This window comes from Rattus norvegicus, chromosome 2 (genome assembly GCF_036323735.1).
Source record: "Rattus norvegicus strain BN/NHsdMcwi chromosome 2, GRCr8, whole genome shotgun sequence".
NCBI lineage: Eukaryota > Metazoa > Chordata > Mammalia > Rodentia > Muridae > Rattus > Rattus norvegicus.
This window is the reverse complement of record NC_086020.1, coordinates 5,654,383-5,682,375: the sequence shown is the minus strand read 5'-3', so window position 1 is coordinate 5,682,375 and position 27,993 is coordinate 5,654,383. Positions and strand designations below refer to the sequence as shown.

The 27,993-nt window shown below is 39.1% G+C and overlaps 1 protein-coding gene and 1 long non-coding RNA gene across 7 annotated transcripts in view; one reads left to right on the top strand and one right to left on the bottom strand.

Moving 5' to 3' along the window:
* The window catches only part of Erap1 (endoplasmic reticulum aminopeptidase 1), a 38,920-nt gene extending 22,881 nt beyond the window's left edge, over positions 1-16,039 (bottom strand). For 2 of the 6 annotated variants that reach the window (XM_006231701.5, XM_063282613.1), the window contains exons 1-5: positions 15,900-16,038; positions 11,324-11,860; positions 4,869-5,007; positions 2,177-2,311; positions 198-318 (exon numbers count right to left, since the gene is read on the bottom strand). In XM_006231701.5, the coding sequence (XP_006231763.1) occupies positions 198-318; positions 2,177-2,311; positions 4,869-5,007; positions 11,324-11,814 (886 nt within the window). In that variant the 5' untranslated portion in view covers positions 11,815-11,860; positions 15,900-16,038. Of the gene's footprint in view, positions 1-197; positions 319-2,176; positions 2,312-4,868; positions 5,008-11,323; positions 12,592-15,899 lie in introns of all 6 variants that reach the window. The other 4 variants (XM_008760601.4, NM_001399166.1, XM_063282612.1 and 1 more) reach the window with 4 other exon arrangements.
* A 258-nt stretch (positions 16,040-16,297) lies between these two features.
* LOC102548635 (uncharacterized) lies at positions 16,298-23,681 on the top strand. The gene is made up of 3 exons (XR_351230.5): positions 16,298-16,445; positions 20,969-21,043; positions 22,898-23,681. It is a non-coding gene; the product is annotated as an uncharacterized LOC102548635 (long non-coding RNA).
* Positions 23,682-27,993: the final 4,312 nt, after the last annotated feature.

Here is a 27,993-nt window from a genome sequence, read left to right as displayed (position 1 = left end):
TGATCTGTCATTAACAGTTGATTGGATACACCAGAGGTGAGGGGACTATCAGAAGGATCAGCCTATTGTTTGAACCTTGCTGGGAATTTCATTACCTGAAAGGCAATATAGAGAATCATGGGGATGCACCAGTAACAATAATATTATCTATGATAGGGGTCATCAAATGCCACCTGGAAATGCTAATAGTCCTCTACCTTGCTTGGGTAAAGGATATGGAATGCTGAAATAATCCTCATAAAACTCTAGAAGAGTCACTGCAGCATCCAGAGCATAATCTGCTTGATTTATCTTGTCTGGCACAGCATACACAGAGACCTAAAGTGGAAGAACAGGATGATACTCAGATAACATAATGGCTTCCCACTAGAGCTGGAGAGAATAATGGCTTCTTACTATGAGATATGGATGTCAATACTACAGAAGACAATTAGGAATTCCATTATTTTAATTCTGACTGCTCCTAATCAACTTCATTTCTGAAAATAACTACAAAAAGCTACAAAAAAGCCTCAAAGCAGTTTTCTCAACTATTTTCAGAAAGCAGTAATATAATACTATATGAGAGGAAGTCAGTAGGGCACCATAACCATCTTTCCCCTGTAGATCCAAGACCAATACAAATGGACTCGATCTCTGATTCTCATATCATTGACAGGATTCTAAGAACAAAAGTTGGGATCAGGTACTAGCCAAGGCAGGAAGAATAGCAGGAAATATGAACCCTCCATAAAACCAAACTCCAACGCTTCTTCATTAGCATATTATTAAACTAAAAATAAATCACACTTCTCTCAAAGAAACTGTAAGTGAAAGAAAATAAAACAGGATGGAATGAAGGAAGGACGGAAGGAAAAGACAGAAAAGGAAGGAAGAAAAGTTTTGTTATTCAATGGTATTACATATAGAAGAATGGAACAATCTTTAAGAAAGCTATAGTTTAAAATGAACCCTCAAAATTCTTAAAAGTTGGAACTAAAAGTAACTAGGCAACATAAAGTCCTGAATCTAATACCCTTATTTAAGGTTATCTTTGAATTGGAAGTATTCTGTGATTTGGCAGGAGCAAAGACACATGTTCTAGAAGAGTCCACTTTTGACTGAGGAATAAGCATAATAAATACAAAGAAACAAGATAACATGAAAAGCTACAGAAATAAAATGCACAAAAACCTCAGATATGATGATAGCCATGACCAGAATATAAAATACATATATTTGCATACCCAATGGCCATAAAATATGTATGTTTATTTAGTATGTTGCACGGAAGATGAGAACTAAAAATATAAGCCTAGCTTAAACATTATAAATAAATCATGCACAATAGAGTCAGCAAAACATGCAAAGCAATGAGCAGATTATAGTATTCTCTTCACCTAAGCCACTAACTTTCTTTCAGATACCCACAGCAGTAGAAGAAGAAATGGCAATTCAAAATAGCCCAGCTACTCAGGCCTCAGGGACAGCATTACATATACAGTAACTTCAGTTCTCCTTAAAGTATGTTTTCCTTCTGGGCCACATGACAGTACTGTGAAAGCAGAAGTGCTAAGGCCGGACTGAAATGATGCTTGAAGCAAGACCTTTACTAGATAATTCTAACATTCTCTGACTTAGATTGTCCTTCCCAAAGATTCCTTCTCAAAACCAGCAAGCAACTTTTTCTTCTTTCCTCTCCACAACTAGTAACATTGCCTTTAATGTTGTAGATAATTAAAATGAGACACAAGCTTAAAAACCTCTACAAGATGTTGTCCATTCTCCTTATACTCTGTTTGCTTATTTTTTTGACATGGCATCCCACTCTGTAGCTCTGGTTAGCCTGGAACTCACTATGTAGACCAAGCTGGCCGTAAAGTCCTAGAGATCTGACTATCTCTGCCCTGGTACCTGGACAGCTCATACATTTTAAAGAAGTATAATCTACATTCCACAAGGAAAAAGTCTGAGGTCAGAGAGCTAAAGAGCAGTAGAGCCAGGTAACTAGTGACTTACACATGGCTAAGTGCTCTATACCCTTCTGCTACTAGGACATTGCTATTAAGTAAACATCTGTCACACTAGAATCCTGTCTTTCCTAAGATTGAAGAAATCCTAAGATGTAGCGCTACCAGTCTTGAAACCAGAACCATCAGCATAGGTTGATCATCTTGTGAGGCAATCATGGGCTTACCTTGACTCCACTCTTAGTCATCTTGCTCACAGACTTAAAATCAGAAATAATGAAGGCCACAAGGTAGGTGCTCATTTTCACAGTGATGTCAAAATGGTCTTCTATGAGTCCTTCAGCAACAGTCACAGATTTCACCTATTATCAGAGTAAATAACCAAGTAATCCAATTGTTCAACACATTAACATACATCATAAGAAGAAATCTCCCAATGTAAAATACATATTGAAGAGACCAGTACAATAATTTCTATAATTATTTTTAAAAGTCTCTACGAGCTATCTGACTATAATTTAGAGGTCAGAGCCAGACCATTTGATTCTATTTCTTTCTCCTTTTTTGTGGAATATAAGTACACTCTACACTGGACAAATATAACCATTCACTACCTAAAAGAACTTCTGATGTTTATATTAAGTTGAAAATACCCTATGACTTTACATAATGTGCAAAATCTTTTTCAAACTTAGCCTTACTTTATTTGAATAAGTTTTAAGTAAAACCATGATACAAGAAGTCTTGAAGAAAGAAAGGGTTGCATGCTTGTGCATACAGTCTAAGAGATGTGCTCCCAGAGGGAGAGCCTAACACTTTAGCCCAGTAAGTGTTTCTTACAGAAAGAAACAGCCCAGGGAGAAGCAAGCAGTTGGACACATTTCCTATGGTCAGTTCCACTGTTGCCTGTTTTTGTGTCCTCATACTTTCTAACTCCCATCAGTTACAAAGTATGGTGCTTACCTGTCACTTTCTGGTCATTTCAACCAATTCTGCTAAACAACTTAGCTTTACTCCTTAAGAATCTCAAGCTATCCTTTCCTCTAAATGGTTTCTACATATGTCCAGCCCAAGTTTCTATTTTTGATGTGCTAATTAATAAGAAAGCAACCTGATTGTACTAATATAAAGTAAGATGTACTTAATCTCTTACAATTGCCTAAACTTTCAACATTCTAGTGGTATATAGAATCTCACTTTCCAGCCCCCACCACCAAATATCTATTGTTCTTCCTCTCAGCACCACATCCGTTTGGAAAGCTAGCCCACTCTTATTTAGATTCTACCAGTGAAAGGCTTTCCTGATCCAGGAACAAGATGGTATTAGAGGCTTTCCTGTGCTTTCAGGTGGGTCCCAGATACCCAGTAAATTCGGATGTTATTATCTTTGTGCTATCTCTAGAGCGCCTTGCCATTCATATACAAGGTTATGAATTTTTTTCTCAAATGCCCGATGCTCTGTTATTTTCCTAGAACTGTGATACTCTTATTAGGTAATCCATTTCTGTGCTACAGAGCAATGGTTAACATTGCTTAGGGTGAGAAATCATAATATGAAAAGTGTATTTTCTATTCATATGCAAAAGTAGAAACAGGAACAGAGCTAGCTAGTAAGAGTTTGCAAAGAACACAGCCCTTTAGGGTGCACAGAATTTACTTGATAAAGGAATCTTTTGGGTGTTTAAAAATATAGGCACAGGTTTGTAGTGTAGATATGTTTATCTTAGATTCTATGTACCTTTGTCATGGCTACCATAATGAAAATGAATGCTCTTTAGAATCCCAGATAGATTATTCTACCCTGGACCTCATCAAATAAAAATAAATTATGAACAATGAAACCACGTATTGCCTGGTTATGGTGCTCACTAGCTGCACCACAGCTGTACCATAGCTGCAGTTGTACTTGATTCAGTAGCCATGATCCATGAGATAAAGAAAGCAGATGAATGGTTTTATTTCTTGGGCATGAACATCTTCCTGCCTTATAAATCTGGGAGAGTGCTACGCACGTCTACCTTGAAAAAATGACTACTCAACAGAGCTAAACTCTAAAAATACAGGCTCTGAAAATACTATTCTTCTTTTGGATGCCTGTCCAATGTCACACATATAACTACCTGGTATACAGTTAATGTCAGTAGCGATTAAATGGTAATTATTATTATTATTTAGATTGAAATGTAACTACACCATTTCCCCCTTCCCTTCCCTTTCCTCTGTGCAAACCCTCCCATATACCCCTCCTATTCTCTTTCAAATGCATGGCCTCATTTTTCATTAATTATTACATGAATATATGATCACTCTGCAAAATGCTACTTGTATGTAGGTTTTCAGCTTCTTTATTTTCTGTCTTGAATTCAGAGTTGATTAGTTTGTATAACCAATTGGAGTGCTCTTTCCTGGGAAAGACTTATTTCTCCCACTCTCAGCATTCCTTAGATGCCAGTAATTATTTGTTTAGGGTTGAGGCTCATCATAGGCTTTTTCTGTCTACTCTGGCATTGTCCTTGTTCAGCTCATGCATTAGTGGCACTATATGGATGTAGCATCTGACATTACTAGGAGATGCTGTACGGCTTAATTTCACAAAGCTCTTTACTTAACATCCTCATAAAGTAACACAGGAGAAAGTAGGGTGAGAGCAGTTTCTGAAGGGAACTATTTGTTGAACCTGGTGTGAATTCCTGACAGTTCCATCCCATGTGTATCATTCATATTGAAAACCTGAACTTTCTAAGGGGCATTGTTTTGTTGGTTATCAACAAACTTGAAACAAAAGCATTGGTTCGAGGGAAGAGAAAAGCCATTAAACATAACTGTCGAGAAATAAAACCAAAGGTAACTGAAATGTTAAAGTACTGGACATCACAGAGAAGGGCAGTTTTCCCCGGAGCAGATTCCATTCACACTCACCAAGGGCATGTTGGAGATGGCCAGGTGCCTTGGATCCCTCTTTATCTTGATGGAAAAACTTGCCTTGAGGGCAGGCTCATCAAAGCAGGGAAAAGCCATTCTAGCAGCTGTGGGTTCAAACTGTGTTGCTGCAAGTATTCTACAACAAGAAGTGAAATGAAATCAATGCAATGAAACAGGGACTCCAAATGAGGTATTTGTATTATAATTCAAGATCCTTGGATATTACTCCTTATTTATTGATTTATTTATTTATACACAGGATCTTGCTGTGTAACCCTGGCTAGCTATGGACAGCAGGCTGGCCTCACAGAGATCTACCTGCCTTTGCCTCCCAAGTTCTAGAGTCAATAGATTTTTTCAGTAAAGAGAGGCTATGGAGATAGCTCAGCTTGTAAAGTGCTGTTCCTACAAGCATATGGACCTGAGATCAAATCTCTAGCACCCACATGAAAAAGCATGTATGAAGATATATATGCAGTTGTAACCTTAACACTTAAGGGACAGACAAGTAGCTTCCCAGAGATCACTGGCCATTCAGTCTCTAACCAAGTTCAGTTGCTCAATAAAGAATGAAAATACTCAGAAGACATTATTTTCACCTTATATACATATGGGTGCATACACATGTATAACACATGTTAATGCAAATACAAAAGAAAAAATTCTATAACAAAATCTCTTATAAAAAAACAAAAAATTACATGAAAAATATGGACAGCATTAACAGCTTTAAGAAACAGTGAACTCTAAATGGATTAGAAAATCCTCAATGACCAGTGGAATACCAGGTATAAGCTATTCAGAAAGAAAACATACACATTATTAGTAAACATGCCTAAACAGTTCCACTTTCTTAACCATTAAACTAAAGAAAATGTTCACTACGTTAATCCTACCTACCCATGAGCATGGGAGGTCCTTCCATCTTCTGATACCTTCTTCAGTTTCTTTTTTCAGGGACTTGAAGTACTTGTCATATAGATCTTTCACTTGCTTGGTTAGAGTAAAACCAGATTTTATACTATTCAAGGCTATTGCAAAAGGTGTTGTTTCCCTAATTTCTTTATCATTTGTATAAAGGAGGAATACTGATTTCTTTGCGTTAAGTTTGTATACAGTCACTTTGTTGAAGGTGTTTATCAGCTACAGGAATTTTCTGGTAGAATTTCTTGAGTCGCTTATGTATACTATCATAATTATCCACAAATAGTGATACTTTGTCCAATTGTTTTGGACCCACATGAAGACCAAGATGCATATCTGCTATATGTGTTGTGAGGCCTAGGACCAGCCTGTGTATGCTCTTTGGTTGGTGGTTCAGTCTCTGAGAGCCAATGTGTTCAGGTCAGTTGACTCTGTTGGTCTTCCTGAGGAGTTCCTATCCCCTTTGGAACCCACAATGTTTTCTCCCATTTTTCCATAAGAGTCCCCAAGTCACTGTTTGGGTCTTGGTATCTGCATCTGTCAGAGTTAGCTACTGCATGGAGGCTCTCAGAGGACAGTCATGTCAATCATGTGATTTTTTTTTCTTTCAGTTTATTAATGTGGTGGATTGTATTGATGGATTTTCATATATTGAACCATCCCTGCATCCCTGGGATGAAGCAAGTCCAAGTAGGTGGAGGATCTCAACATATAACCAGATATGCTAAATCTCATAGAAAAAGAAAGTGGGAAATAACCACGAACTACAGGAGACAATTTCCTGAAGAGAACACCAATGGCTCAGGCTCTAAGAATGACAATTGATAAATAGGACCTCATAAAACTGAAAAACTTCTGTAAGGCAAAGGGCAAAACAACAGCCGACTAGGTAGATCTATACCCAGTAGGGTAGATCTAATATACTAGGTAGAAGCTAGTATCTTTACCAATCCTACATCTGACAAAAGGCTAATTAATATCCAAAAATCTAAAAAAGAATTCAAGAAGATAGACACCAACAATTGAAATAACCTAATTAATATTGGCCTAATGCTAATTTTGGCCCCAAGGCTGGTCACCCCAGAGAGGAGAGAGTCAGTATGTAAGAAGCTAAGTGACCCTACCCCCAAGTTATTTCTGATTAGTAAATAAAGATGCCAACAACCAATAGTTGGGCAGAAGAGATAAAGGTGGGGTTTAGAGTCAGAGAGGAACAAGGAGGTAGTTGAAGAAGAAGCAGGAGGAGGAAGAAGAAGCCACCATGTGTTAGGAAAAAAGAAAACTTGTCCCTGAGGGCTGCCCAATTGGAGTTAAGAGGAACTCAGATGAAATGTAGTAATAACTCGGTGCTTTGATAGGAAAGTAGATTCTAACAACATGGAGATCAGTATTGCCCTGTTCTTCTGTTGTGTAAGGATTGTTGTGCACATAAAGGTTATGTGTGTCTCTCATCCAGGAACTTAAATAGCAAAGATGGGGTAGAAACCTTGAACCATAGTTTAATAAATTTCTACAACACATACAAAGCTAAACAGAGAAATCTCAACAGAGGAATTTCGAATGGCTAAGAAGCACTTAAAGAAATGTTAAAAGTCCTTAGTCATCAGGGAAATGCAAGTCAAAACAACCCTGAGACTCCATCTTACACAAGTCAGAATGGCTAAGGTCAAACTCTTAAGAGATAGGACATGCTGGAGATGATGTAGAGCAAGGGAACACTTCTTCATTGCTGGTGGGAGTGCAAACTCGGACAGACACTCAGGAATTCAATTTTTCTCAGAAAAATTGAGTATAGGGCTACCTCAAGACCCAGCTATACCACTCACAGGAATATACTCAAAAGATGCTCCACCATCCCTTAAGGACACTTGCTCAACTATGTTTATAGCAGCTGTATTTGTTAAAGCTAGAAATTGGAAACAACCTAGATGTTCCTCAACTAAAGGATGGAACAAGAAAATGTGGTACATCTATAAATGGAATACTATTCAGCTATTAAAAACAATGAATTTTTCAGGTATCTGGATGGAACTTGAGAATATAATCCTGAGTAAGGTAGCCCAGCCCCAAAAGGACATGCATGGGGTATGTGTTCACTTCTAAGTGTGTGGATTATATCCATAAAATATAGAATACCCATGCTACACTCCACTGACTCAAAGAACCTAAAGAAAAAGGAAGGTTCAAGTGAAGAAGCTTGAATCTCACTTAGAAGGGGGAATAAAATAGTTATAAAAGGAAGATGGAGGGAGGGAACTGAGTGGGAAGGAGAATAGGGAGGGGAATGGAGGGGATTCAGGATCAGGTATGAGGAGGGACAGGAGAGAAAGCCAGATGGCCATGAGAATTAATGGAAATCTCCAACTGACAGAGGTGGGGGTTAGGGAGCATCCTCAGGACATGGCAGAGACCTGGGATAGGGGACAAACCCAAAAATCAATGGCTATGACATTAGCTGTTGAATAGGCCACCTCCTGTAGCAAAGGAGGAACCCCAACAGACACCAACCCACCCACAAAACTTTTGATCCAAAATTTATCCTGTCTACAAGAAATGCAGGACTGGGCAGGCAAGGGATATGGTGCAGAGACTGAGGGAATGGCCAACCAATAACTGGCCGAACTTGAGACCCATTCCATGGGCAAGCACGAATCCCTGACACTATTAATAATACTTTGTTTTGCTTACACACAGGAGTCTGACATGGCTGTCCTCTGAGAGCCTCCATGCAGTAGCTAACTCTGACAGATGCAGATACCAAGACCCAAACAGTGGATGGAGCTTGGGGACTCTTATGGAAAAATGGGAGAAAACATTGTGGGTTCCAAAGGGGATAGGAACTCCACAGGAAGACCAACAGAGTCAACTGACCTGAACACTTTGGCTCTCAGAGACTGAACCACCAGCCAAAGAGCATACACAGGCTGGTCCTAGGCCTCACAACACATATAGCAGATATGCATCTTGGTCTTCATGTGGGTCCAAAACAATTGGAGCAGGGGATATCCCAATAAGCTCTTGCCAGTTTGTGGGATATGTTCTTATAGCTGGGCTGCCTTATCTGTCCTCAGTGAGAGAGGATAAATCTAGCCCTGAAGAGATATAATGTGCCAGGATAGTGGGCAAATTGGAGGGGGGCAGGTTAAGAGGTGACTCCACCTTCTCAGAGGAAAAGGGGAAGGGGTATGGGAGGGAAGGTTTCTGGGAGGGGGTGACTGGGAAGATGGTAGTGAATGGGATGTAAATTGAATAAGTAAAATAAAAACAAATGAGAACTAAAGGAGATATTTTAAGCCTTTTGCTCTTAAAAGATTCCTTTAGTGAGAAGAAAACACTGAGGGTTTTCAAAATGTTGTAGCATCTGACTTACTGGCTTTACTTCTAGATAGTTATTCTAATGAATATTTATTTACATTTTTCAAGGATATTTTTTAAGTTTTTTGATATTATAAAGTTGAGTCCACATACTAAATATTAAATACTTCAATAAAGTCACTGACATGATGCAAAATAAAAATGTTTTAAAACCCTGCTTCTAACGAATAAAATATGAGTTTATTCATATATAAAAACAATACTTGCATATCCAGGAATAAGTCTACAAAGTTATCCCCTGGGGGCTATGAATAATCTGATTTTGACTTTTGATCTTACCAAAGTAATATGAAATCAATATTATCTAAAAAGAAATTTTGATACTAAAATTTAGCATAAGATTTCCTCAAACAGGTCAGGTATGGTAGTGCACATTTATTTCCACATTTGGAAAGCAGAGGTTCATGAATATTTGTGAGTTCAAGTCCAGCCTGGGCTACAAAGTGAGATCCTGTCCCAATAAAATAAAATAATAAAAATAAAAAATAAAAAGAAATTGCTAATTTAAAGACTGTAGAGATGGATGGCTCAATGGTTAAGAGCACTGGTTGCTCTTTCAGGGGGGTTTGGGTGCTATTCCTAGCACCCATATGACAGCTTACAACCATCTATAACTCCAGCCCAAAGTCGTTTTCTGGTTCCCTTGGGCACAAGGCACAAAAGTAGTATACATACATACATGCATGCAAAAACACTCCTAAATATAAAAAGTAAAAATCTAAATTACTACAAAAATACTCCCCCCAGAGAATCAAGAACCTTGTCTTGCCTACCTGCCTTGTGAAATATGTGTCATAGGTTTTTCAGGATAGAGTCCATGGCTCTTGGAGCATAGTGTATCTTTCAGTTTCTGAGAAATATAAGCAGTCTTTCAGGTAGTGACGTATTCAAGCTGCTTTGTGTTTTTCTGTATGTTCCCTTAGAAGTCAAGGAAGAATGAAAGCTTGACAGGACAACTGGCCTTTGGCATTAACCTACTGAGGGCGTTCCATCAGGTATCCTGGCAGTGATTTGAACCCCATGAAGAAATAAGAATGAAAAACCAGTGCAGACTGACTTTGTTAATCAGAATCAGATTCAGGGGAGTCTAATAACAGGTGGTTTATTCCTAATGTATTTAAGCCCAGTATAATTTGGAAAAAAGTTTCCTGGTGTAGTGCAATCCCCATTACCCAGGGAAACATAATTATATTGAAACTCAACTCAGGATACATGTCATTTCTTCCAAGAAGATGTTTTCTAGAGATGTAATATTTTTACTAGCTTAGGGCCTATGGGTCTGTCCTGGTCTCCAGATAGTGTAAAGATAATTTTGCCTATTATCCACCTCTGGCCCTGGTTGTAGGTACTTGATATGGCCTGGCCCAACAGATAACACAGATTACCAGGCTGTTAATCACTTTCAGTTCTCAACTCTCTAGATGGAAGAACAGGTTTTTCATCTTTCCCATTGGAAAGACAATCCCATTATCTAGTATTCTTGCTTTCCTGGAGATCTGTGGGCTCAAGGACCTTCTTGCTGTGCTTCCAACAGCAAATAACAATGTCTCCTGGCAACTACAACCACCTAGTACAGATCATTGCCAATGGGGAAAAAAAAAACTAAACTGAGGATGCTGAACTGGGCCTCAAGCAATATGACTGGTATTTTGATTTGAAAGTTTGTATTTTGGACATGTGAAGTGCAGGGAGGATTATCGGGGACCAGGAGACAATAGAGCTGAAATGCAACTCTCCATCAAGGATTGTGAAGGATGAACAGCTACCACCAGATTCTAGGGAGAAGTAAGAAGGGATTGCACTCAGAGTCAGAGAGAACATAGGCCTATCACAGCTTGATTTCAGCATTCTAGCTTCTAAAACTAGGAGAAAACCAAGACTATGCTAAGGGGCCTACTATGTGGCACCTGTTACAAGAGCCCCAGGACAGTATTGCATACTCAAAAGAATTAAGGTATTTACTACAGCTCAGAAATAGAGCTAAAAAGAAGGAAAAAATAAGGCAAAAAAAGTAAAAGAGAAGATTTAGTCCTTTTTAACAGCATAAAGATGATAATATGAACAAATTTCCACAAGAAATGGGAGTTTGAAAGGAACAGCATCTAAATAATACATTTAGTGTGGGCACACTTGATGATGAAAATTCCCCTTACCTCCTTTCCCCCTCCTGTGTTCTGTAGGTGCTTTTATAGAATCCATGGAAATTCTCAGACAGGTTGGCAGCATAGGTGATGATAACTGTGTACACGGACCCAGCAAGGAGCGGCTGGGCAGTCAGCAGTGCAACTTGCTCATGAGCAGAATATTCCATGAGCTTCAGTGGTTCTTCAGGCAGCATCTCTTCAGCTCCTCTCCTGAGGGTGGCCTTAGATATTTGCAGCTGGTGACTATGCATGATAATGGTGCTGGTGGGCTGGCTAACTGTGATTTCTACTTCTGTTTTCCCCCAGAAAGTCAGAGTGCTAAGGTTTGCATGGATCATGAGATCATAATGAATTGGGGTGATATACTCAGGAAGTCGCATATTATTCCAAAGGAATGAGGCCCCATTACTAGCTTTTGGAGATGCTGTGTCACTGTTCTGACAACAAGAAGGAGAAGACACAGCTAAAAAGGTCAATACTAGGGAAAGAAGAGAGGGCATGCTTGCAAGTGACTATTTGAGGACACCACCTTCTTGCTCAAATTACCTACAGGCACAATGAAAACAAAATATAGAAAACCAAAAATAATAGTCAGTAGTATTCAATGTCATTATGACAGCATGTCAAAATGCATCATCAGACACAGATAGAATGTTCCAAAAGTTCCAGATATTTAAAATCACCTTCCTTTTGCCATTGGGAGCTCTCTTCATTGTGCTTATTTTTACTTGGACGCCCTCAACTGTGTATATCTGGGTAGCCTAAAATTTGTTACATAAAGTAGGCTGGCCCTCAACTTGTTTCTCTGCCTCTGTCTGTTAATACAGGAATTGCAGGCACAACTGGCTTCAGACCCACTGGAAAGAATCATTTGACTTTGAAATTTTAACTCGATTTTAGTTAAACTAAGATGCTAGAATAAAATAGCAAAGTAGTAGGACAAATTCTACAAAAAAAAGAGGAACTATTAGAGTGTCTAGAGTAGCTCAATAAATGGACATTTGGGGATAAAACAGGCAAGAGTGGTCAGGCAGAGCACCATTGTTCATACACATTCAGTCTCAGGGGAGTCCTGTTGTGCTCCATTGCCCTGGAATTAGAAACTTGCACTGCTGCTGCCATTTCTACAATGATGCCCTACAAGAGCTTCACCAGCTTTAAAGTTCATTTATCTGAACTGAAATGAGGTGTCCACAACACTAATCAGGGGGAAGAAACAACAAGAACTAGACTGTTCAGCTTCTGCAGTCAGAGACCAGTCTTGCAGCTCAGCAATGCTAAGAAGATAGAGAGGATATTGATCATTCAAGTAGGAATAGAAAGCACAACACAGAGTAGTGGAGCATTTTAATAACAACAATAATAGTTTGGTATTGGTATTGGGAAGAATACAGCCATTTACAAAACAAAAGAGTAAGTCTAGCTGCAGTGCAAGGCCAGCATCTAATTATAGCCCAGAAGGACATGTTAGATTTGGAAAGAAGCATGAAATTCAAAGTGCTGTGTGTGAGGTAAGCAAGTCATGAGCTCACTTCTTTTGGAAGACATAACATGGAGGAAGAATTGGTATTGTCTCCCATCCAAGTGCTTAACAGGTCTAACCCTGCTTAGATTCCTAGATCAGATGAAATCAGGTAAGTTAAGGGTAATATGACCATAGCCTGTACAACTCCTGTGGAATGAAGGGTATTCCAGAGAGACTTGTGGGAAAATGACTAACCCAAAAGAACATATATAGATTTGCTTACAGCCTACTGGAAGTAATGCCACAGCCTATACATTTTTGCTGTATACAAATGTCATGGGATATAAAGATTATATGAACTTTATGATTGTTTGAAATCTATCCTCCAGAATCAAGCATAGTTCATTATCCTACACACACCCATTTCTATCAGTTTTCCAAGGCTTCCTAAGAGAAGAGCTCAAGAGAATGGTTGTAATTCTCTCAGACTTCTCTGGCTGCTGGATATTTGAACTACATTAGAAATGGGGATCCCTAAAGCTGATCATGTCCCATTGGCCCAAGACAGAAGAAAGTGATATGAATGTGGCAGGTTCAAACAGACAAGTACTTTGTAAATCCCTGGCACTCTCCAGCAGCTCAGAAGATGAAAAAGCTACAAGTGTTTTTGAGTTGACAGAAAGGATCATGAGCAGCTGGTGTGGTAAGGCCTCATACTAAGAACTTAGCACAAATGAGCTAGGGAGATTATACCTGTGTTTGAAGGCTTCAATACCAGGAAAAGACAGAACAAATGTCAATGCTTATCTATGGAAAGTCAGTGGGTATATGAAACAATTTCCCATAAGTATTTGGTCTTTCCTAAAAAGTAAACTATCTGCCTTATATTTGTACCTTATTTGAGGGAATAAGTTTAACATTATCAATAGGTATTAAATGCCACTGAATTTTGTGTTCAGCTTAACTCGGCGTAGAGTTATGGCATTTTAGTGAACTAATTTTTTTCACCTGTATTTTTCTCTTTTCTAAAAAGGGCCAGAGAACTGTGTCCTTTTATCTGGTGATCCACAGGCACTCAGTGGATGTTTGGAACCGAGTCACTGAGATGCAGAGTCTTCATCACCAGACTGGAAAACATCTCCAAAGAAGTTATCAAAGGCTCCTCTTCTCCCTAGACTGTTGAGCCAGGTAATTAGGCTCTCCATCCCCTGTAGGTTGATGTCATTATACAGGTGAGGGCTGGCACAAGTTAGGTCAAGGCCATGATTGGACAGGTTAAAAAAATACAATTCTTAAATATTAAAACTTGACAATAGCTCTGCCATATTCCCTCAACCTTCATTTTGTAGCTTTTAACCATACCTTGACCTATTCTTCCTTGCCCTGGCAAAAACAATTTGTTGTTGTGCTGTGTCAGGAGCCTTATGGACTTTGGAGATTCCTTAGCCTCCTTGTCCCTAGACTCACCCTAGCAGCTTAAAGTCAAGCAGTGCTGTTTTGTCAAGATAGCCTGAATGTTGCAAAGGATGTAAATGTTGAAAATGCACCTATTTGTTGTTTTTCCCTATATAAAAACTGGTTCTGGGGACTGTCTGGGGTCACGGCTCTGGATCCTGACTCCTGGCTGCATCCCTGATTAAAATCAGTCTTGGAGTGTACATCCAATAAACTATCCACACCTGAATGAAATTGGTGTTTTAGTGGTTTGTGTGGCTATTTCTGGAACACAATAACTTTTGAAGGGAGAAAGAATTGTGGGTTCATTTATTAACATGTTTAACTTTGATATCTAAAAGAAAACTCCCAAATAAAATTTCTAGGGGGCACTCTTAGCACAGATATGTCATAGCACTCCAGGCTGTTTTAATTTTAAGAACATTGTAAAATACTTTCCTTTTTCATGTGATGAAATGGAAGTTATCCATTGTTAATGTGTGGTACCTTCTATTACCTAACTTACTTCAAGCCAGAGAGTTTGCCATTTTAGAAATCTTATTAAAGCTGTCTGTGATGCTTCTGATTTCTCATGCTCCTTGGGAAAGTTAAAGGTAATTGTTTGGATGATTTCCCACTTGTATTAGGGCACTGAATGTAAAGCAATCTATGCTTTCAAACTTCCCACAGTATAATCCAAAGTTAACATGCACTGAAAATGACTCATCATGTCTGACAAAATATTTCAATGTAGAGTTAAAACTATGTAAATATACTAGAATTTTCCTCTTGGGTCCACCTTAAAAAGCTACCCATTCAAGGTACATTTCCAAATCTAATCAGGAAAGGGGAGGAGGTGGGAGCTTTGACAACTGGCCAATTTAAAAAGCTTTTAAACTGTTGACCATATATGGAGCTGACAGGAATTCTGGTTTTCAAAAGAAAACACAGTATTTCTTTCCAAATCCGGGTTACCCAAAGAACTGTCACCAAAAGTTTAACAAAGTGTGTTCTAGTGCTCCTTTCCTTCCTCTTAGGAAATTAACCATTCCAGCAACATACCAGAAAAGAAACTCATTTTGCTCAAACAACCTCAAAGAAAGCTTTCTTTATAAAGGCTACATGCAGCCATGGGATCATGGAAACAGGATCCGGAGCAGGATCTGGATCAGGATTAGGATCCGGATGCGGAAGAGGAGGGAGAATGGGAGTGGCTATGGGGGTGGGGGTGGGGTGGAGGCAGATTCGGCACCGCACTGAGTACTGGAGCAAAAGAAGGAGCCTTCCGGACACTCCCTGCCCTCCCCAGCGCTTCCGCTTATGTGGGAACAACACCCTCAAGGTGTTCTCTACAGGCTGCCCGGGAGATCCGCCCAGCCCTCCCTGGTCGCCATTAGGCTTTAGTGGAATGGAGCGCTGGCCAGTCTCCAGCAGTTAGGCGGAGCGTGGTCAGCTCCTGCAAGCTGCCTACCAGGCGGGCCGGCCTGCAGCGTACTACCACGACCCTGCGCTCCTAGGCGCGCTCGGACTCCAGCCCCGGACCCACTGCGCCGGTCCTGCCCGCGCCACCCCCACCCCTACCCTCAGCCGCCGCTGGGGCCCGTTTGCCAGAGCCCACACTCAGCTGCCCACAGTCCGGTACCGCGCGAGCCTAGCATTCCACCCTGCTGGACGGAGCCGCCTCACCTTCAGCACCGCCGCCAGTCTAGCCGCCCGGGATCGAAAGTGAAAGTGAAGCTGGGCGCAAGGGCACGTGGGGCCAAAGCGGGCCGCAGGCGCGCGTCATCACCTGCTAAGGCGCTAAAAGAGAGCAAGCGCAAGGGCGCGGTCTAGCCAGGGCTACCAGGACTCAAAGTTAGGGACCCTGATAGGGAATGAATTCTCCAAGGTTGGCCGTGCACTAGGCAGGGAGGCACACCCACCAGAACATGGACTGTTTCTCCTCTTCTTAGTGTATTTGATTTGTTTGCTAACTTCACTAAGGAAAGAAATGCAGCAATGTGCAAAGTTAGTGCTCAACAAGGTATTCAGACTGCCTTGGCCTGCCAAACTTGGAGGGACACCCATTGGATGCAAAAGATGTTCTCAGTGAGCTTGAGAGTCTTGCCCCACCCCCAAAAGATACAATCCCGGAAGTCAAATTCTGAGTGTTCTGAGGTTGAGGATTAGAGATACTCCGGGACTTCTCTACCCCTAAAAAAGAAAAGACATTGCACTACGGAGGATCGTCATGTATGTATGCATGTATGTATGTATGTATGTATGTATGTATGTATGTATGTATGATTTTCGACACAGGATTTCTCTGTGCAGCCCTGTCTTGGAACTCATACTGTAGATCAGTCTGGCCTCGAACTCACAGAGATCTGACCAAAGATGTGTGTTACCACTACCAGGCAATGTTAGATGGCTCAGTGGTTAAGAACCTGCTGCTCTTCCCAGAAACTACAGGATAGCTCACAACCCTTTATAAAGGGATCTAATGCCCTGACATGTAGGTACACATGCAACATGCCTACATTTAAATAAATAAATAAACAAACAAACAAATTTAAAGACAATTTTGCACAGAAGTAATAAAACACATATTCTAGTCCCTGTTCAAATATTATCCTGGCTGCTCCCCAGGCTTTTGCTCAGGCTTAGTTCTCAGTCTCCTGCCCACTAAGAACTTGGCATGCAAACCTCTGAGCATTGTTACTCAACACTGTTTTCAATGCTTCTTTTTTTTTTTTTTTTTTGCAAAAAATATGTACCACAAGGGACATCTTTATTATAAAAATAAATATCCCAACCCCAGATTCAAATAGAAAAGAATTATGGGAAATATTTTATTAAAATTCAGCAGAATTGTGAGAGTTTCAGAATCTGGCAATTTCTGTGATAATGTGATGGTTGGCATTACTGTGCTTTTGAAGTCCCCAAGCATCTCTAAGAACTCCCAGCTACCTTAGCTTGTTCAGGGCCTTGCATTGCATTATTTTACATTTTATTTTTATGTAATGGTTTCCCTTTTGTTACTAGTAAACTTTCCTTTGCCATCATTCAGTCTGTCTTTCCCCTCTCCACTTCTTCATAAGTCTTGTGGGTGCTAGGCATGTGGTACTCAACCATTGAACTATACACATAGCCATAAAGACATTTCTTGAAGATCAGTATAGCAGAAGCAAATAGAGCAGAAGGAGCTGATATAGAAAGTCTCCTAAAAATACAGGAGGAAATAGGTTCCTCTGTGAACTGGCAGGAAGGAGCTGGCCAGCGGCGAGGAGAGCACACTGCAGTGTGCACTGAGCTGTGCACTCTGGCTCCGAGAGTTACACTGGCTGTGCTTTCATGTTTAGAATCAAAGAGCAGTGCAGAGTGTAAGCATGGATCTGGAAGCATTCACCTCCAGTTTTAAAGCAGTACCTGGGACTTGGCTGATCTTGGACTTCAGATTTTATGTTGTTATAGAGTCTATGAAATCAAAACTAAGAAAACTGCCAAACTTAGTAATTGTCAGAGGGAAGAGAAAAGGTACCAAGTTGATGACTTACCTACCCATTACATAGTATATTGAATGCAAGCCACAGCTTACTTGCTTGCTCATTCTCTATCTTTCTATCTCCCTCCCCATAACAGAAAAAGCTACATTTATCCATTCATTTCTTGATTCCTGCTACATGTGTGTAACTGTCTTAGTTAATATTCTATAACTGTGAAAAGACACCATGATCAAGCAAAACACACACACACACACACACACACACACACACACACACACCCCACAGCATTGAATTGGAGGCTTGCTTACAGTTCCATTGTCACCATGGCAGGAAGTATGGTAGCAGGCTTAGCAGGCATGGTGTTAGAGCAGTGAAGAATGGCATCCTGGTCTACAGACAGATAGGGAGAAACTGAACTTGGTGCTGACTTTTGAAGCCTCAAAGCCCTGCCCTAGAGACACACTTTCTCCAACAAGGCCACACCTCCTAGTCCTTTCAAATAATGTCACTCCTTAGTAACTGGACATTTAAATATATGACTCTGTGGGACCATTCTTACTTATTCAACAACCACAGTAACCCACAGGCTTCTCAGTCCTAAAATTCAAATTTGAAAATACTATTGAAAATGAATAATAATAAAGCTTTCTTGATATGCTTTAATAAAAAAATGACACTTTTTTTTCGTTCTTACCTTTTATTTTAAAGCAAATTCAGTAATACTGACTTTATAATTAAGCCAGCATGAATCTTGAGACAGATTTTATTTATAGCATTAGAGTCAAAAGGCTTTCAAAATGTACTCTTAGCGTACAGTCCAGCTCTCTAAGCCAACCAGGACGTGTCTCCAACATCTGTGTCCATTTGTCTGAATTGGAGGGTGAAAACAAATGCTAGAGCTCTGTGAACAATGTGAGCTACTGTCACATTTTTCAACACTGCGAATGGAACCTAGAGTTATAGGATAATCTTCAAGCAAGTGTACAAATTCTGAGCTCTGTTCTCAGCCCTACCTTACTGCCTCTCCATATTTTTTGTATATTTTATGTATTTACATTTCAAATGTTATCCCCTTTCCCAATTCACCCTCCCCCATCCCCTCTACCCCTGCTTCTATGAGGATGCTCCCACTCCCACCCACCCATTCCCACCGCAACACCCTGGCATTCCCCTACACTGGAGAAAAGAAGCTTCACAGGACCATGGGCTTTTCCTCCTATTGATGCCAGACCATGCCATCCTCTGCTACATATGTCAGTGGAGCCATGGGTCTATCCATGTGTACTCTGTGGGTGGTGGTTTAGTCCCTGGGAGCTCTGGAGGGTCTGGTTGGTTGACATTGTTGTTCTTTCTATGGAGTTGCCAACACCTTCAACTCCTTCGGTCCTTTCTCTAACTCTCCATTTGGGATCCCCATGCAAGTCAGATGGTTAGCTGCAAGCACCTCATCTGTATCAATAAGGTTCTGGCAGAACTTCTCAGGAGACATCCATGTCAGGCTCCTGTCAGCAAGCACTTCTTGGCATCAGAAATGGTGACTGGGTTTGGTGGCTGCATATGGGATGGAACTCCATGGGGCAGTCTCTAGATGGCCTTTCCTTCAGAGTCTGCTCTACACTTTGTCCCTGTATTTCCTGAGTATTTTGTTCCCCCTTCTAAGAAGGACTTAAGAATCCACATTTTGGTCCATCTTTTAAAAAATGACACTTTTTATAAGACAAATTTCAACTTTAAAAAAAATCTATACCATTGTAGTTATCATCAGAAAAAGAGAAATAGGTATAGATTAAAAAGATAGATTAAAAGAAAGAATATTTTAAAGAAGGCTACTAAGTTCATAAGAACCAGTCATTTTATCTAAATGTTATAGTTTGAAAGTGGTCATATGTAATCTAGGTCACTGGATCCTCATTATAAAAAGGTTAAAGCCCACAGCCAAACAGTGGATGGATCCTGGGGACTCTTATGAGCGAATACAAGGAAGGACTGAGGGCCCTGAAGGGGATAGGAACTCCACAGAAAAACCAACCTGAACCCTTGGGGCTCTCAAGAGTCTAAACCACCAACCAAAGAACATTCACAGACTAGACCTAGGCCTCCCTGCTCATATGTAGCAAACGTGCAGTTTGACCTTCATGTGGGTCCTGACCAACTGGAACCTGGGCTATCTCAAAACCTGTACGTGGCCTATATTGTCTGGCCTCAGTGAGAGAAGAAATGCATAGCCTCACAGAGACTTGAAGTGCAGGGGTTGGGGAGTTTGGGGGGGATAAGGAAATGGAGTTCCCAGGAGGGGCCCACCCACTCAGAGGAGAAGGAGAAGGAGGAAGAAGAAAGGATTGTGGGAGAGGGTGACTAGGAGGGAGGCAGTGAGCAGGATGTAAAGTGAATAAGTAAAACAAACAAAAAAGGGTTGAAGCAATATTTTTCTAGAATGAAGAAATATGGGGGAGGGGTTGAAATGGCGGGTGCAGTCTCATATAGGAGATGGATTTAAAGGTATGCTAATTCAAAGGAAAACAGAAGGAACAAACAAACCCTAGGAGGCCTCTGTTATGGTCCATCTTGTCAATCTGGCTAGCGTGATAATTTGGATGAGGATGATCTTCATGTGCTTATACACTTGAATTCTTGATCCTAAATTGATAGAACTGTTTGGAAGGATTAGGAGGTGTGGTCTTGTTGGAGAAAGCATGTTACAAGGAGTGAGCACTCTCTGTCTCATAATTGTTGTCTCAAGATGCTTCAGCACTGTGCCTGTGTGCCTGATGTCATGCTCCCTGCCATAATGATCAGGGACTCGCCTTCTGAAACTGTAAAGCACCAATAAACTCTTCTGTAAGTTTCCTTGGTCATGATATATTCACAGCAATAGAAAATTAACTAAGACTGCTGGATTGAGAATTGCCTGGGACAGGAGCAGCACATCTCAATTTAAGAGAAAATTGACTAAAGGGGAAATGATCTGTCCTGATGGGATTATTCCATCAAGTAAGTATTAGGATGGGATCAAAGGGGAGCACCTAGAAATAAGATATTTTATTTCCTTCTATCATGTCTTCCCTGCCATGATAGACTGAAACATCTAAAGTTGAATACAAATAGTAATAATAATGATAATAATAATAATAATAATAATAATAATAATAATCCTACAAGTTGTTTTCCAAGGTCTTAGTAACACACTGTGGGATTCAGTTGTGCTAATTAGGTATACTGTTGGACTTTGCAGTCAAGATAGACATTATATTATTTTCTAATTCACCCAAGTGGATCCAGGCATTAAGAAGAGTTCCAGTCATCTTGAGAGAGCACCATAAAAGGAAGAAGTGGATGCTAGCCATGGTAAGAATCACATGTGTTGTGGTAAATCTCCAAACCCAATAAGTCTGTGCAAAGAACACACAACTCAGTTATAATATTTTAAGTTGAATGCCTTGGTTGGGCAGATTTACCACTCTACATTCCCTAACTATGAAATCTCTTGCTATTTGTGGCTTCTTCAGATCATGTTTTTGTCCATCTTCCTTCCATCTCCTCTTCCTCCATCTTCTCCTGTCTCCTTGTCTCCTGCTCTCCTTCTTCTCTTCCCCTCTCTAAAACCTCTCATTCCACCTTTCCCTTCCACTGCCCAATCACAGGCTCTAGCCTTTTTTTGACCCTATAAAAAGGGAAAAGGTTTACATGAAATCACCTGAGTATGTGATCCACTTCTTGTTGGGGAAGCTCCTTTTGAGGAAGCATAATTAACATCAAAAACAGCACCAGGGCAGTCCACAACATTTTCCCCTTTTTCTCCAATTAAAAGGATCTTTTCTCTCATATAAATTGAGCACAAGTATTACAGTTAATAATTTATAAAGTATAAGATATACTCAACACCCAGTCTATCAATTTTGTCAATTTTGATAAAGCACTCTACCATCTATTCTAATTTAAAAGTCTTGTAATTTTACACTTGAATTATGTCTTGGTTTTAGCTTGTCTACTATCATCTCTCTCAATGCTAAAGAGTTTGAGTTGGCTGTGAGACTACAGCCAGTCTTCAACCTTGTCAGAAATCCAAGAATGACTTTAATATTACTTGAAAATATAGGAAGCACAAAACATAGCTTCCAAAATTTCACCAATTTGTAGTGACAGCTGACTACCATGACAGTCTCTTTAAAAAAAATATGTTGGAGTATTAGTCTTCAGCTCTTTGGCCCAGGATCATCTAACAGACCTCCATAATGCAGACTTTTTAAGGACTGTATTTGCAGACCTGTTAGTTGACTACTCCACATAATATGTCCTTTTTCTGGACAGTATTTGTGTTTGTAATGAACTGAGGCAATTCTTGCCTAGTGGCTTTCTCAGCATAACTGGAGCAACTATATTGATGCTCAATTTCTTCTTTGAATCCAAGAAAGGGGTGCTGTCAGGAGTAGGCATGTATCTAGTCAAATGGTCTTTAATAAAGAAATGGCCATAAATGTTGTATTCTGTGGATTTCTAATGCTTTTGAGGATTGTCTATGCAAAGCATTTCTGAACTGTTATGCCTTGACTACTCTCAGTCATTTCTAATTGAAATATCTCCAAAGCACCCTTTTATAGTTATTTCAGAACCATGAGCTTGCTATCTGGCCCTTAACTCATATTGTTTAATCATCGAAAAACAGCATGTAGTAGCAGTTATAAAAGGACAGAGTCTAAGTTTTATATTCTTAAATGTGTTGCATATGCACAATGCCTAAGGGTAATAATATTAATCTCAATTTATTATCAATATAAGAAATTCATACCAATAAAATCCTTAAATCTGTATCAAAATAAATTCTGTAAAAATAGAAGAAATTATAATTTCAGCTTTATATCACTTATGAACATTTCTAACAATGGAAGATATGGCTATACAATGTTTTAAGAGTAAATTTGAAACCCTATCTCTATTTGTCTATTCTTTTAATTTCTATGTTATTACTATATCCCCCCTTTTCTTTTCCAAACCCCTCTGCTTTACCTAAGAAAGAAGGATAGAAAAGATGAAAGGAAAGGTAGAAATCCCTGAGTCTAAATTCTCTAGTTCCCTCCCTATCCAAAGCTATAACATTTGTATTCTTTAAAATGACAACATACCTATAATTCATAAAATAACCAGAACTATCCACCCCAACATAAGGGACTGGGACAATGATTTTCTTTTATCTCTTTCCAGATGAATTGGGATGAAGAATTCTCTCCTGGAGACCCAAAGGGAAATAGGAAAATTGGTTTGTCAAAGGAGAACTAGCTGGCATCCTTTGCCTTCCAGTCACTATGTGCTGAGAAAGTTTATTCCTTAGCTGACATCTTGACTATGACACTCTGAAAGACTGGATAGGCAAACTAGCTATTCAGAAAAAGTTCTGGAAGTAACTGTTTAAAAGAAACTGATTTGTTGTAGTTGAGGTAGAATCAAACAAGGAACTGGAATGGAAAGTCCCAGTCTCAGAATCACAGAGTGTGAATTTTGTCAAGGCTTCCTCTTCTCTTATCCTGCAATATACAAAACTTATAAGCAAGATGTTCTGTAAAGACATTCAAGTGGAGTGTGCAGGGTGCACATAATAGTTAATGAAGATCAATAAAGAAGGACCTTTCTTCAAAGGTTAGTTTTATTAATAAACAATAATAATGTCTTTTTGCCATGTGAAGGATGGCATAAACGAAACTTTACCATTCCTGTTTGACTTTCTCAAACTTTTATAGTTCTTCAGGGGGTCTCACCCTATTATATCAGATCCATATCACTCTGGATGAGATCAAGAGCCTCTTTTCCTTCCATGTCAACACAAAGTATTTTCTCCCAAAATAGTATATCTTTCGTCCAATAGCTGGAAATCATTAAGCATGTAGCTTGACCTCTCTTCCAGAGGAATTTTAATAAAATCACCAAACTCAAAATCACACTCTTTTTGATAATGAAAACAATTCAAAGCAATTAAAACCATCTAAACAAATATTATCTGTTGAGATAGTGCTTCTTGAATCTTGGGAGATTATTCAATTTTTAATAGCCCAAGAAGTCATAATTTGTTTTACAAGTGGACAATGCATTCCAAAATTAGTTACACCTTCAATAAATTTTCTTAGTTCTAAGACATCCATTGATTGTCATTTGAATTCCTGATAACACTGTGAATGATCATCATCTGGGGGTCTTTGATATATACTAACTGGATAAAATAAGTTCATTTTATAATAACCTTTGGTTGACTTTCTCTAATTTTATCTTCTGTCTCTACCTGAGTATTTTCCTTAATTGAAAATTTAAGAGACCTACCTGGTGGACTCAAGACACACACTCACAGGAACATATGAAAGCCAGTGGACAGGAATAGTCACACATCTGAAAGCAGACCACTCTGTTGCCATAACTGGCTGAAGAAAACAGGAAAACAGGTCTGCAGCACTCCTGACACACAGGCCTATAGCACGGTCAAGCCACAGTCAGAAATAGAGGAACAAGGTAACACCAGAGACAACCTAATGGCAAGAGGCAAGTGCAGGAACCCAAGAAACAGAAACCAAAATATCATCAGAGCCCAATTCTCCCACCAAAGCAAACAATGAATATCCAAACGCACCAGAAAAGCAAGCTGTAGATTTAAAATCACATTTGATCATGATGATAGAGGACTTTAAGAAAGACATAAAGAACTCCCTTAGAGAAATGCAGGAAAACACAAGTAAACAAGTAGAAGACCTTAGAGAGGAAACACAAAAATCCCTGAAAGAAGTACAGGAAGCACAATCAAACAATTGAAGCAATTGAAAATGGAAATAGAAACAATAAAGAAAGCACAAAGGGAGACAACCCTGGATATAGAAAACCAAAGGAAGAGACAAGGAACCGTAGATACAAGCATCACCAACAGAATACAGGAGCAGAAGATTCCATAGAAATCATCAACACAACTGTCAAAGATAATGTAAAAGCGAAAAACTCCAAGCCCAAAACATACAGGAAATCCAGGACTCAATGAGAAGATCAAACCTAAGGATAATAGGTGTAGAAGAAAGTGAAGATTACTAACTCAAAGGACCAGTAAATATCTTCAACAAAATCATAGAAGAAAACTTCCCTAACCTAAAGAAAAAGATGCCTATAAACATATAAGAAGCCTACAGAACTCCACATAGATTGGACCAGTAGAGAAACTCCTACACATAATAGTCAAAGCACCAAATGCACAAAACAAAGAAAGAATATTAAAAGCAGTAAGGGGAAAAGGTCAAGTAACATATAAAGGCAGACCTATCAGAATCACACCAGACTTCTTACCAGAGACTATGAAAGCCAGAAGATCTTGGACAGATGTCATACAGACCCTAAGAGAACACAAATGCTAGCCCATGTTACTATATCAAGCAAAACGCTCAACTGACATAAATGGAGAAACCAAGATATTCCATGACAAAACCAAATTTACACAATATATTTCTACAAATCCACCCTACAAAGGATAATAAATGGTAAAGACCAACCCATGGAGGCAAGCTCACCCTAGAAAAAGCAAGAAACTAATCATTTTGCTGCAAAACAAAGAGAAGAAAAGCACACAAACATAATCTCACCTACAAATACGAATATAACAAGAAGCAACAATCACTATTCCTTAATATCTCTCAACATCAATGGACTCAAATCCCCAATAAAAAGACACAAATTAACAAACTGGATATGTAATGAGGATCCAGCATTTTTCTGCCTACAGGAAACACACCTCAGACACAAAGACAGACACTAACTCAGAGAAAAGGGCTGGAAAACAACTTTCCAGTGGTCTGAAAAAGCAAGCTGGAGTAGCCATTCTAATATCAAATAAAATTGATTTTCAATCAAAAGTCATCAAAAACTATAAGGAAGGACAATTCATATTCATCAAAGAAAAAAATCCACCAAAATGAACTCTCAATCCAAAACATCTATGCTCCAAATACAAGGGCACCTGCATACATAAAAGGAAACCTTACTAAAGCTCAAAACACACATTGCACCTCACACAATAATAGTAGGAGATTTCAATACACCACTCTCATCAATGGAATCAGATCATGGAAACAGAAATTAAACAGAGACATAGACAGACTAACCGAAGTTATGAACCGAATGGATTTAACAGATATTTTGAGAACAAAAGGATAAAACAAAAGGATATACCTTATTCTCACTACCTCATGGTACTTTCTCCAAAACTGACTGTATAATCAGGCACAAAACAGGCCTCAACAGATACAGAAAGATAGAAATAATCCCATGCACCATATCAGACCACCATGGGCTAAAGCTGGTCTTAAATAACAATAAGGAAAGAACGCCTACATATACATGGAAATTGAACAATGCTCTACTCAATGAAAACCTGGTCAAGGAAAAAATAAAGAGAGTTATTAAAGACTACTTAGAATTTAATGAAAATGAAGACACAACATACCCAAACTTATGGGACACAATGAAAGCTGTGAAAATTCATAGCTCTGAGGGCCTGCAGAAAGACACAGGAGAGAGCATATATCAGCAGCTTGACAGCACACCTAAAATCTCTAGAACAAAAAGAAGCAAATACACCCAGGAGGAGTAGAGGGCAGGAAATAATCAAACTCGGAGTTGAAATCAATCAAGTAGAAACAAAAAGTACTAACTGAATTCACCAAGTAACAGATTCCGCTGGCGAAATTTTGATATATCTTGAAAAGTACACATATTACTAGAGCCTGCTAACGGGAATTACTTTATTTCACAAATAAACAGTGTTTCAGTTCGTTATAATGTTGCTGTATCTTGAATTGTACCTTTATTACATGCGAATCCTATTGGGAACATTCTGAATTCAACATGATACTTAAGATATAACAGCATTTTAAGGAACGGAATCTAAGTATCATGGTGAATTCAGTAGGTGCCCAATAGGATTTGCATGTCATAAGGGGACTATTCAAGATACAGCAACATATAACGAACTGAAACACTGTTTTTTTGTGAATTCAGGTAGTTCCCTTTAGCAGGCTCTAGTAATATGTGTACTTTTCGTGATATATCAAAATTTCATGAGCCGAATCTAAGTAACTTGGAGAATTCAGTTAGATCCCAATAGGCCGCAAAAGTAATAAGTGGACTTTTCGGGATATAGAAACATTTTATCAAATGGAATCAAAATTTCTAGGCGAATTTAGTGAGGTCCCAATGGGACATGCCTGTATGAGTGTACACTTCAAGATATACCACTATTTGAACCCACGTTATCTAAGTATCATGGTGAATTCAGTAGGTTCCCAACAAGATTGCATGGATTTAGATACAGCAACATTTCAACGAACTGAAACACTGTTTATTTGTGAATTAAGGTACTTCCCATTAGCAAGCTCTAGTCATATGTGTACTTTTCAAGATATATCAAAATTTCGCCAGCGGAATCTAAGTTACTTGGTGAACTCAGTTAGATCTCAATGCCGCACTAGTAATAAGTGGACTTATCGGGATATAGAAAAATTTTCACGAATGGAATCAAAATTTCAACACGAATTCATTGAGATCTCAATGGGACATGCTAGTATGAGTGTACTCTTCAAGATATACCAACATTTTAACGAACGGAATCTAAGTATCATGGTGAATTCAGTAGGTTCCCAATAGGATTCGCATGTAATTAAATACTATAAAAGATACAGCAACATTTTAACGAACTGAAACACTGTTTATTTGTGAAATAAGGTAGTTCCCATTAGCAGGCTCTAGTAATATGTGTACTTTTCGAGATATATCAAAATTTCGCCAGCGGAATCTGTTACAAATATAAGTTACTAGGTTAATAGGCCGCACAAGTAACACGTGGACTTTTCGGGATATAGAAACATTTTCACTAATGTAATAAAAATTTCTACGCGAACTTAGTGAGTTCCCACTGGGACAATCTTCAATATATACCAACATTTTAAGGAACGGAATCTAAGTATCATGGTGAATTCAGTAGGTGCCCAATAGGATTTGCATGTCATAAGGGGACTATTCAAGATACAGCAACATATAACGAACTGAAACACTGTTTTTTTGTGAATTCAGGTAGTTCCCTTTAGCAGGCTCTAGTAATATGTGTACTTTTCGTGATATATCAAAATTTCATGAGCCGAATCTAAGTAACTTGGAGAATTCAGTTAGATCCCAATAGGCCGCAAAAGTAATAAGTGGACTTTTCGGGATATAGAAACATTTTATCAAATGGAATCAAAATTTCTAGGCGAATTTAGTGAGGTCCCAATGGGACATGCCTG